We start from the raw sequence: 11,811 nt of genomic DNA, 5'->3' as shown, positions 1-11,811 counted from the left end.
CAAGTGGATTTTATATTTTTCTATGAATCTTTGAACTAGTCAAACATATTCAAACCTATATCACTTTGAGTAAATAAATCCATATTCACTCAAAATCATGTGAAATAATAAAGTCATAAAATCTTTCTTTAGCTTTGAACACTATTGTCTAGGTGTTCTAACAATAGTTCATATCTTTTGTTACTTTCAACAAGTAAGACTAGCTTGTCTTGAATTGATCTAGAAATCAACCAACTTTTAAAAGTCCATCAAAATAGAGCTTTTGAATGTTAACTTGTTGACATGGTCTAAACAACAATGCTAAAGGTTTGTGGAACTCAAATCAAGAGATTGATTTGAACCTAGTAAAGTTCTTATTGTTAAAGATTTGTTTGTTTTAATCAAGCATATTGACTCAACCCGTAAATGACCATTTTATTCAAATAAAAAAACAAACATTGTTTTTGTTTTTCTTAAATGTGAGTCTTTCTGTGTTTGAAACAGAAATTTAGGTATGCTGATTATGGAACAAAATAGCCATTAAGTTCCAGCCTTGAAAGGACTTAAAACAAACTATATGACCTTACAACTAATGTAGCAATGCCATTCTTCATTTTCACTTGTAGGTCATTAGTGTATCCTTGCTTCCATTGTTTGAGTTATTACCGAAGTAAAAACCTCAAGCGGTATATGATACCAAGGAAGTTTGATTGCTAGGTCACTTCTCTTTAAACATAAACTTATAGGTAGAAACGGAATCGTAAATTCCTTTTATTTGTTCCCTGTTTTCCTATTTCTTGTACTCTTTCTTATAGTCTTAAGAATTGACTTCTAGTGTTGACTTTTATACTTTGTTAGACATGTCCAATGTCACTCCAACAAGGTTCTTACCATTTAATTTATGTTGAATTTTTTGCTTCAACTAGATGATCTTACCAGAAGCTTCTAAAGTTCTCTAAGCATCGATCTATTCGAATATCTAGGGACTAGACTCATTCGAGAATTAAATGGACAAAGATATTAGGTTGTTAACCATTGGTAAAGTTGAGCGTTAAACTCAATGTTTTATGATCTCAAAACTACATTGTATTTTGAATCTACGAGCACCAATTGGTTTTCTATTCAACTTTGATACTAGAAAACAACCATAAAAGTCGCTCAAAGAATCTTACGTTTTAAATTGCTCACTGTCTCTCATTTTCGTGAATCGTTCTTGGATTCACTACCAATCGAGGAAATTTGCTGTTACCTTTCTAAAAGGATTTACTACAGTGCAAGATATTTAATTATAAACAATAATTACAAACATACATTGAAGCATGCAAAGTCTAAAATATTTATCATGAGTAATAACTTGAAAATTAAAGTAATCATGCAATTTAAACAAGTCATTAGCATTTTATTCGAATTTATTGTTCCATCAGGTTTGAATAAAATGATTCCAAGATCCTTAAATCATTGAAGAATTAAGCACATTATGTATTTAAACTAAATTCTAAAATATTTTAGGTAAGCAAATCCTTTGCTAATAGTCTAGAAACTACTCTTGGTTGATAGGTACGTCTAAGAACTTATTAGGTAAACCTATCCCGTTTGCCACGACATAAAAGGACTCCTTACTTATATCGTTGAGTTTCACCAAAACTAACATGTACTCACAATTATTTGTGTACCTTACCCCTTTAGGATCAATAAGTAACACCTCGCTATGGCGGAAAACTATATATTACTAAGATTGATGTAAAGGTTATCCAAGTAAGTGTTATTTTGGCATGACACCTTTTAACTCAATTTTTTAAGTTTGGAACTTAAGGCTCTTACTATGTTGGTTAGATTTTAAGTGAACTAAAATCCTTAATCATGCAACATAATCAAGCCATAATCTCATGCATAATTAAGACATATTTAAAGCAATAAATAACTTAAAGCATGCATAAGTTATAAATGTGATCTAGTATGGCACGACTTCATCTTGAAGCTTTAACTTCAAACTCCGTCTTGAAAATGGATTGGAAACTCTGTCTTGAATTTCACAATGGGAGGCGCCATTTTCTTCAAATAGGATATGCTATAATTAAAACTAATTACAACTATTTGATGGTACGCAGATCATATTTAAATTAAAAACTTTGGTACTTTAGATCAATTTTAGGTTCAAATTAATGGTACGCAGACTAGTCACTTTCCATAACTTGCAAAACAGTACATTTTCAATATACCATTCACCCATTCATTTATCATTGAATGGCCCACATAGCTGGTTAGTAGAACATATTATGCATCACATAAGTATCTGCATCAATTAATCAAGGCTTCAAATAATCTACAAATTATTCAATCCTTATTAATTCTAATCGAGTTGTTTTAACCTTAAAGGAATGTAGACCTAATCAAAAGTTTATGACTAAAAAGCTCCCACTAAAACCAAGAAATTTACATGCTTTACAAATTTTAAACATAAAATTGTATTTCCTAGTCCAACCGGAAACTTACAAATTTAATTAAAATTTAAAGCTCATATAAAATATTATTTAAATCCTTTATTTTATTTTCAGTTGATTAAATTAATTAATTTAAATTTTGTCAAGGTTTTAATTTTAGTAAAATAATTAGTATAAATAAATTTAAAATAATTAAATTATTCAAAATTAAATTCCGAGAAAAAATACTTAGTGTTTGTGAGCTAAAGTATCCTTGTGGGCTAAATCACTCCCAAATCTTAAGTACATATTTCATGACATAAAATTTTCTAATTTAAACTGTAATTGAAATAAGAGAAAACAGGGTTATGCAAATAGTGTTGCTTGAAACCTTTCTGAATTGAACAGACGTTTTGTTGCGTATATTACATTATTACAGTATTTACAAATCTATGAAAGCCACAAACGAAAAAAGTTCAAGTCACCAAAACTTTGTTCGCCATGACAGATGAGATGTTCTACAGCACTCTATAAGAAATCATTCCGTTATTCGTCTCAACGTTCAGCAGTTTCATGCGCACCAGCAACAGGACATACGATCTCCCTTTAGTCCCTGCAATGTCAAGTTAACACATGAACCAGCAATGCAAACAACTTAGTCAAGTTTGAACTGCATCTTAAAACAATCATCATACGGAGTAGCTTCTTAAGATAAAACTCTGAACGTTTTATGACAGCAAGTTTAGCTATATGCAATCTAATATTACTAACCCTCATATGGAACTAGCTTGAGAACACAACTTCCTCAACATGAGAGAAGACAGAAGTTGAAGGGATTGGCTGCAGCTACTTTCAAATAAGTTACAATGAATCCTCAGAGCAGCTTCACTATCTATGTACTCTACTAAAAACACAGGGCACTCATTCTGATGCTGACAAGTGTCCTTGTATAATAATTTTTATTATAAATTTTTTTTCTTCTAAAATTCTACATTTATTTATGGCAAACTAAAGCAAGAGTTTCTATAACAACCTAAATATTGCTTCTACAAAAATTTACGTATTTAGTGACAAGGAGTAGTTACACATGAACTAGATAGTAAAATATAAAAAGTGGAATCAAAAGATCTTTTTATCATACTAAGAATTAAACTTGTACGTGATTTAGTTATAAAGGTCAATTGATCTTGTACGTGATTTAGTTATAAAGATCAATTGATCTTTATGTACAAAGTATATAATAAAATTGATCAAAATATATCTTTTTGCCATACTTAGAATTAACTGATATTGTTTGGGTTTAAAAATTCTATATATTTGGGATCAATGCTTGGTAAGAAGAGGGCTAGAGATATTGCATTGATGAATAACTGTATTACTGTACACTACATATTACTTACCTAATAACTAATACGAAGTATTAAGCTGGTCTTTTTATACATTATACTATACTTACTCCGATTTTTAATTTAATACTCGCAGCGTTTGTGATTTCTACACTATTCATATATTTATACTTTGATAATTGTTGGTGATTTATACGTAAGCTAAAAATAGTCATGTGGGATCTTGTAAGATTCGTCTTAATGTGTATTTTCAAAATATTTACTTTTTATAATTTTTTCTTAATGAGAGATTAAAGATATTAATTATCAAAGTTGTGCATTGCCATGCGTGAAAATGACAAACGCTGCGAGTAAAAATAAACGGAGGAAATATTAGTTCAGGATTTTGATACCCAATTTATAATGTCATTATGTAAGGTTATTTTAGATCTCGCCGTTGTCATTCAATAGAAAGTAAATACTATTAATGCACTATTACTGGTCAAGATATCTCATTTTTATTACATGGTACAATAAATACCTTAAGATGTTGAAATCTTAAAATTTACCAATCAAGAAACTCTGATGATATCACATTTAACTATAATTTTTTATGGTATCAATTGAACCTTAAGATCTTGATTTAGTGGAGTATATAAATAGTCTAATTTATGGTACATGTTCAAATTTTACCGTATAATAGTCTAATTTGGAACAATTAGATCTTAAAAGTTATCACTAATTTAGAATATTACACCGTGCAATAGTCAAATTTTATAAATAAGTAATACCCGTTTCATTATTTTAATGTTATAGAATATGAAAAACACAAAACAAGGGTTGGAGATGAGCGTATACCTTCATATTTCCTCCGTTTTTTTTACTTCTACCATTTGGATTGGGAATAAAGATTAAGAAAAAATTGTAAACAAAATTACCCATTTGATAACAAACAAAAGGGAAGAAAAAGTTTAGGTAACAATGGTTAATGTGAAATGTAAGTAATAGTACAACGGGTATTTAGAGTGTGAACACACTAAAAATAATGTGAAAACATACAATAAAAGGAAATGGTGCAACTAATATGCAACTTCAATAAAAGAAAATGGTGCAAGTAAAAGACGGAAGGATTTATCTTAGATAATTTTGAAATATGCATTTTGATATGTAAACCCTGCACGGTGCATCACACTTGATAATGGGCGCATTTAGATTTTATATTGTGAAGACGACGAAGATAAACCTAGATGATTGACTAATATTGACTAATAAATAGAGATTTGGTGTTGGTGAGCGTGTATAACCATATAAGGATAACATGTATCCACCTTGGTGATCGATGGCACGGCTTTGTATTTATTGGATTTGAGAACACTCACTCAATCCTAATTATGTACGTCACTTTTAAATAATTTTATTAACATTATTTATCTGCTACAATAAATTTTAATAATTATCATAGGTCAATATATTCAAAAGTTAACTGAAAGGCAAAGCGAATTCTCTACCGAATATAGGAATCAACGTCGGATTGTCATTTGGGACATCTCTTGCGCATCTTCCCCAATTGATTGGGATTGATGAAAGTTTGGTGGTTGATGGGTTAAAAAATGTATTCGTCGCGGGTGATGGTTCGAGGATATTGCACCCGCTCACCTCGCTTACCTTTCATCTAATTGATTATAAATATATTAACTTTTTTTACTGCTAACCTACATATAATAATATTTTGTTTATTTACTCAATTATTCTAACCAGACAGCTTAATTATCAAATACTCGACTCTATAATGAAATTTTAAAATTCAAAAGTCTCCTACCCGTAGAATACCAGTAGAATAACGAAGTTATTGTTAATAATATTTTTTTCCCGAATTCATAACTCTCCTACCAATAGACTCTAAATCAAAATTTTAAAGTTATTGTTAATATTATTTTTTTAACAGTAGAATAATAGGTTAGTGTAATGAATGCAATATCACTTATGTATAAAATTTTGTATAAAATTAACATTTTGATACGTAAATCGTGTGTGTCGCTCGGTGGATTATGGGGATAAAAATGTATATGTCAGGCGATGATGGATTTTAGGGGTACTATATTCTATTCACCTGATTTTCACTTATTTTTTATGAACTTTAATTATATGAATTTACATGAACTTATTAAACCTTATCAAAACTTATTTTTGTTATAAATTATAATTGGTCAACCCTTATTTTTCCAGAACTTATCTTATCTGAACTTAACTGAGCTTATGTGAACTTATCTAAATTGTTTTTAAAAATAAAATGGAAATAAATTGAAAAAAACAGAGCCTTAGACTGGAACCGCCTGCCTAGCTTATCTTTCATTTAGTTGATTAAGAATATATCTACATCTTTTCACTATTAACATGCATATTATAAATTCTTTTTATTTACTCAATCACTCGAATCGGACAAACAGATTAAATCATAGAAAAGAACAATGTTTTCAAATTCAAAACTTTCCTACTAAACAAAATAAATTTGTTGGATCTAGGGGTAAGTTTGAGGTGGGTGTGGATATCTGGGTGGGAAGGAGCGGGGATGAATTTTATTTTGTATCTTGCAATGCGGTGATTGGGATTGGGATGGGGATAAGTACCATATACTATCGTGGGTAGCGAGGATGGACATGACACTTTTAGGCGGGTATGAAAGTAGAGGGACCATCTTCCGCACGCGCTCCGCTTCGGAATCATCTCTACCTGAATAAAATAGATGGTGTGGGTATGTGTTAATTGATCGGGTAATTGGTAGATATCGAGTATTGGATGGTATGATTATCAAAATAAAGGTGGATGAAAATACTTTATGTTTGACATGGTGATGAACGGGGCTCAAAATAATCTTTGTGTGGAATAGGAGTGCCTCCTTCAAATTTGCTTTAAGTATAGTATATTGAGATTTTAATCAGAAGAATATCTACAAGATCTATTTAGAAGACAATTGTTTATAACTATAGTTTAGATTTCATGCAAAATTAATATTTAGATCATAAACCGTGCATCACACGGGTACTATACTAGTTGTAAAGACTATTATTAAGTACCATATATGGGGGGCTATATTAGTGTGAAGACTTTATTATTAAGTACCAAAGTAATAAAGTGTGTAAAGATCCAAACAGATACAATAACTGCGAGGGATGATTGACAATAACTTGTATTCTCGGGAAAAATGAAAGAAAAAACACATGTATATTACCTAATCCCATTGATTCCAGTTCCTCAGGGTGGAAGAAATTGTTCTGTTTCGTATTTCCTTTCTTGCTTAGGAATGAGTTCATCTTCTCAACTGCAGATTGTAGATCCTACAAATATAACACTCTTTAACAAAACTGGAGCAGTTGTGCTAGGAAAAGTTTAACAAAGTTGCACTACCCTCTTTTTTTTTTGGTAACGGCTACACAACCTGATATTCTGATAACCACAATAGTTGTGAACCATACAGCTAAGTGCCTCATGAAAATGAAATTGCTACTGATCATAAACAAAGGCAATTCAACAGAGGGTCTAGTACTTTCAACAACAACCGAAAAGTTCAATTAAGAAGTACACATTGTAGTGAAATCTACAATAAGAAATACATAGCAATATCATACCTTCCATGGAGCCACAGTTTTCATGTAAGAAGGCAGAATTTCATAGTCTTCATTTGAAACATGTATCAATTTTGAAGATTCGTATAACTTGGGTTCATCTCTCTCTTCTTCTGTATATAGAATAAGAACGGCATTATGATTTTTTTTATCAAGATTCTTTATGATCTCTTCATACAGAAGTTATAAAAACACTAAATGAGTAAGACCATAAGAATGAAGTAATCTGACAGGTTTGTCACATTACCACAAACTGTATTAAGGATGCGTGGGGTTTCTTGGTTCTGGACCTTGAAGCTAAACTGTAATCTGTTTATTGAAATCATAATGTAGGACATGAGTTTCTACATAGCTTAAAAGAAAAAAATTCAATAATGCTGTTGTGGTGAAGTAAGTAACAGATAGCAATCTATTAAGCAGATCATGTTTGCGAGGCCATGCACAGGAATGCAACAAAGACAGACAGCTCATTCATTATCCTATTATTCAAATCCAATCAACAAATTTTCCTACGCGATAGACATGTTGGACCACTAACCTCCAGAAGCGAGTGTGGCCAAACTAATCTCAGATAACCCAAGAAAGCTAGGTGCCTCTTCGAATCTTGATACTAGTCAAGAATTAACAAAACTTCACCATAATATATTTGCAAACAATTTGTACAAACACTGGGATTACAAAACAACAAGAAATTTCATGGATGGATAAAATTGTGAAATTGCATACACAATCCAGAAAATTTATCACAACATAATTGTAGGAAACATACACTGACAAGGATTCGAAAGGATACAATGAATCAGCATCCATATTGTTGGATGTAATTCCATGACGAAAAGTAGGGAATGGCGACTCAGGTTCAGGACTGTCACAACTACTACTTTGAGCCATAAAATCCTCTTCAAGATCATCAACTCCATCACCTAAACAAATCAATCCACAAAACAAAAAAGTAATTAACACTAAAGTACTCAACTAAACACTCAATCTACAACACATATTGAATTAACTTGCTAGGTAATCCTACTGCCTCAATGAAAACCAACAATCAAAGCGAAAATTCATAAGAAGAAACGACCCACATAAAAAATGAACAATTAACCCATGAAAACCCATGTTCCTAGGTCTAACCATTTCACCTCAAGTACCCATTTCGGAACCTCTAGCAAAATCATGACAACTATACACAAAATAACCAAGAAGAACACTTGGAATCCTTCCAAAGTAAAGGAAAACAAACAAACAAACAACTATAAAAGTTCAAAAAAATTTCAAATTACTTGGGGAATGTAAGCCAAAGATTGAAGATGAGAATGAAGGTGAAGAAGGTTAGAATGATTAAGCTTATAAATCTGATTGCAGTGACCCAGAAGCTCTTCAAACGACACAGTTCCAAACGACATTGATTCCAACAAATTGAGATCCCCCGTCAAAGACGAAACCCTCCGATTTAGGGATTGCATAAAAGTGGTCGACGCCGAATCTGAGCAACAAAACGCAAAAATTAAACGTTGGAACTGAAAATTAGACTATAATTTAGCAATTTGCGTAAGAAATTAATAATTAGAATAAAAATTTAGGGATAAAATTAGTAAAGAAAGGGAGAAAAATAGAAAATGGGTAGACCAAGAGGGATTGGGCGGCGATCGAGGGATTGTTTGAAAGCGTCGAAAGTTGATTGAAGATTGTTGCAGAAGTTTGCTAAGTTTTTGCTCAATTTGTTTCCTCCATTTTTGCACCTTCTTCTCAGTTCTGAATGCTCTCCCTTAGTCTCTTTCTCTCGCCTCTTGCAGAAGTTGCGCTCTCACTCGAACAACTTTGAATTCAATTAAGCGGGACTTTTTAAGTAAATATTATAAGTAAACAACAACAGGTCATCTGAACAACAAGAGCGCCTGTAGCTCAGTGGATAGAGCGTCTGTTTCCTAAGCAGAAGGTCGTAGGTTCGACCCCTACCTGGCGCGTTTTTTAATATTTATATGGCCCGTTTTCTTAAAATTGTTCTTAGATAAACTTTCATTTTCATGGATATTATAATGTTAATCAATCAATACCTAATATTTAAAAAAGAAAACCAACTTCATTTTAAAGACACGTAAGCAACTGTATTTTGAAGACACGTGTCGGACATATATTTATCACCATTTAGAAGACACGTACCTAATATTTAAAAAATAAAACCATGAAAGCCATGTGTCATTCTCTAAATTTATGTGAATAAATTATTTATTTACCAAACATTGTTAATTTCACGCTAATGGAAAACATATACTCCTGCTAATGTCTTGCTTCTTCCGCTTCCACTTCTCCCTTCTAAACCAATTCTTCATTTAATACATAATAAGTCACCTCAATCTTTCATCCTTCCCTTTCCAATTTTAGATTAACTGTTTAGAATAATTTAATTAGAGACGTAGATTAATACATTGGCGGTTATGGTGAATCAAGAATGAGAAACGTTTCAGATAGTTATAATTCCCGGGTTAATGGATTTAGCTATTTATTAAACCTACATATTTACAGTTTTTTATAGACCGATATTCCTCCCTCACTTATTTTGCTAAATTTCTTCATTCTGAAGAATTTTACTATTTTCCTATAGGTGGGTGGAAGTTAAAATTATGTTATGAACTTCTAATTCATGTCCACCCCATTGTTTTCTGGAAAAATATATCTTCTAATGAGGTTGGTATTAGTTAATATTATCATTATATTCATCTTTTTAGCCCATTTAAATCAACGGTGCATCTTCTTTGCTTCCTGTAGCCTGACTTGCCTCAATCGTCATCATATTTCAAGTTCTTTTACAAACTACTTAAGAATTCGACAAACATGGATGCATTTTTGTTTTGAATTCTGTATGACATCTACTACTACCACACACCTAACTCTATAAGCATAATTTCGAGTTTTAAAAAAAATGGTTCAGTCTTTGATATTTTCCAGAATTTTGACATATCACGTTTGGTTAGCTTGATCATCAACTCTTAATTCTTAAGTCATTTTCCTTTTTGGTAGTTTTCATGATTGTGATGCAAAGGATAGGGTGCGAAACTTCATGTATACTTGGCAACTGAAACATAGTTTTTAATCCAACAAACAACGATGGTGAATTTCTTAGCATATTGAAGATTTGTGGATCTCTTTGGTTTAATCCAAAGAATATATATGCTTAACTTACTTACTCCGTATTAGCATATTTCTCTTATTCTCATTTTTTTTAAAAATCCCTTGGATAAAAAGATATACTCCTAAACTAATAATGTATTTGTGGTCTTGTGAGAGCTCATAATATTCCATAAAAGTAATGCTTTTACCCAATAAATCTTGAAAATTTTAGTTTGTCTACATATATCAAAATTATTAGTGAAATTTTTTAGTGAAGTAACATACATTTATACCTTTATCGTTTTGGTATGTCAAATTACCATTTCTTTTAATTGAGTTTCCTAAAATATAGCCCGTGCGTAGAACGGGCCAAAAGCTAGTTTTCTTAACAATTAGATACATTCATATGCCCACCATTTATTACGGGTGGTTAAGAATTTTCCACTTTTTTGCAAAAAGAAAGTAATCACATATGGATACTAGCTAGCTTAGTAACAAAAACTATCTTTTTCTTTTTTATTCTATATCTTCAACTCTATTTTCCAATATTTTTTCATTAAATAAACTTTTGTTATCCGAAGGAACAAGGGTTACCTAAGTCGTGAGTTCGTGACACACTTTGTATGGAACAAGAGCACATTCAATTATCTGGAGTAGTTTGTTTAATTTGGGAGGTGGATTTCATGTTCTTTTACACTTCGTATATGTCAAGAGTCCACTTTTTTTAATATTTATATGGCCCGTTCCCTTAAAATTGTTCTTAGATAAACTTTCATTTTCATGGATATGATAATGTTAATTTTCTTAACAATTGGATATATTCATATGCCCACCATTTATTACGGCTACCAAACGGGTGGTTAAGAATTTTACACTTTTTTGCAAAAAGAAAGTAATCACATATGGATACTAGCTAGCTTACTAACAAAAACTACCTTTTTCTTTTTTATTCTATATCTTCAACTCTATTTTCCAATATTTTTTCATTAAATAAACTTTTGTTATCCGAAGGAACAAGGGTTACCTAAGTCGTGAGTTCGTGACACACTTTGTATGGAACAAGAGCACATTCGATTATCTGGAGTAGTTTGTTTAATTTGGGAGCTGGATTTCATGTTCTTTTATACTTCGTATATGTCAAGAGTCCCATAAATACATACTTATCATTAAATATTAAATGAACCCTAATCATTCATGAGACGATTTGACATATATATTCCTTCGTGATAATCATGGATATTACTTGTTGTAAATTTGTAATTGTGCATGTTGCTCTACTGCTATATATCATGTACTAGTGATTTTAACTTATTAAGCAAACCAATGAATTAAATGAACACGAAACACAATAGTATT

General features: G+C 31.3%; 1 protein-coding gene and 1 non-coding gene across 7 annotated transcripts; one reads left to right on the top strand and one right to left on the bottom strand.

Moving 5' to 3' along the window:
• Positions 1-2,654: 2,654 nt before the first annotated feature.
• LOC110794261 (uncharacterized) lies at positions 2,655-9,173 on the bottom strand. Of its 6 annotated transcripts, XM_056833089.1 has the most exons (8): positions 8,974-9,171; positions 8,628-8,830; positions 8,117-8,270; positions 7,595-7,656; positions 7,351-7,460; positions 6,954-7,059; positions 6,352-6,454; positions 2,655-3,012 (listed from the first exon to the last, which is right to left on the bottom strand). In XM_056833089.1, the coding sequence occupies exons 3-8, from the start codon at positions 8,236-8,238 to the stop codon at positions 3,006-3,008; spliced, it is 510 nt and encodes a 169-aa protein (XP_056689067.1). In that variant the 5' UTR covers positions 8,239-8,270; positions 8,628-8,830; positions 8,974-9,171; the 3' UTR covers positions 2,655-3,005. The 6 variants fall into 6 exon arrangements, with proteins under 6 accessions (XP_056689067.1, XP_056689068.1, XP_056689064.1 ...); XM_056833090.1 differs by lacking the exon at positions 6,352-6,454 and having other exon boundaries at positions 8,974-9,170; XM_056833086.1 differs by lacking the exon at positions 2,655-3,012 and having other exon boundaries at positions 6,120-6,454; positions 7,351-7,457; positions 8,974-9,173.
• Positions 9,174-9,238: 65 nt separating this feature from the next.
• On the top strand, positions 9,239-9,311 carry TRNAR-CCU (transfer RNA arginine (anticodon CCU)). Its single transcript has one exon. It is a non-coding gene; the product is annotated as a tRNA-Arg (tRNA).
• The last annotated feature ends 2,500 nt before the right edge of the window (positions 9,312-11,811 follow it).

This window comes from Spinacia oleracea, chromosome 6, assembly GCF_020520425.1.
Source record: "Spinacia oleracea cultivar Varoflay chromosome 6, BTI_SOV_V1, whole genome shotgun sequence".
NCBI lineage: Eukaryota > Viridiplantae > Streptophyta > Magnoliopsida > Caryophyllales > Amaranthaceae > Spinacia > Spinacia oleracea.
Note: the sequence above shows the minus strand (reverse complement) of the source record. Positions and strands in the feature narration are given on the sequence as shown.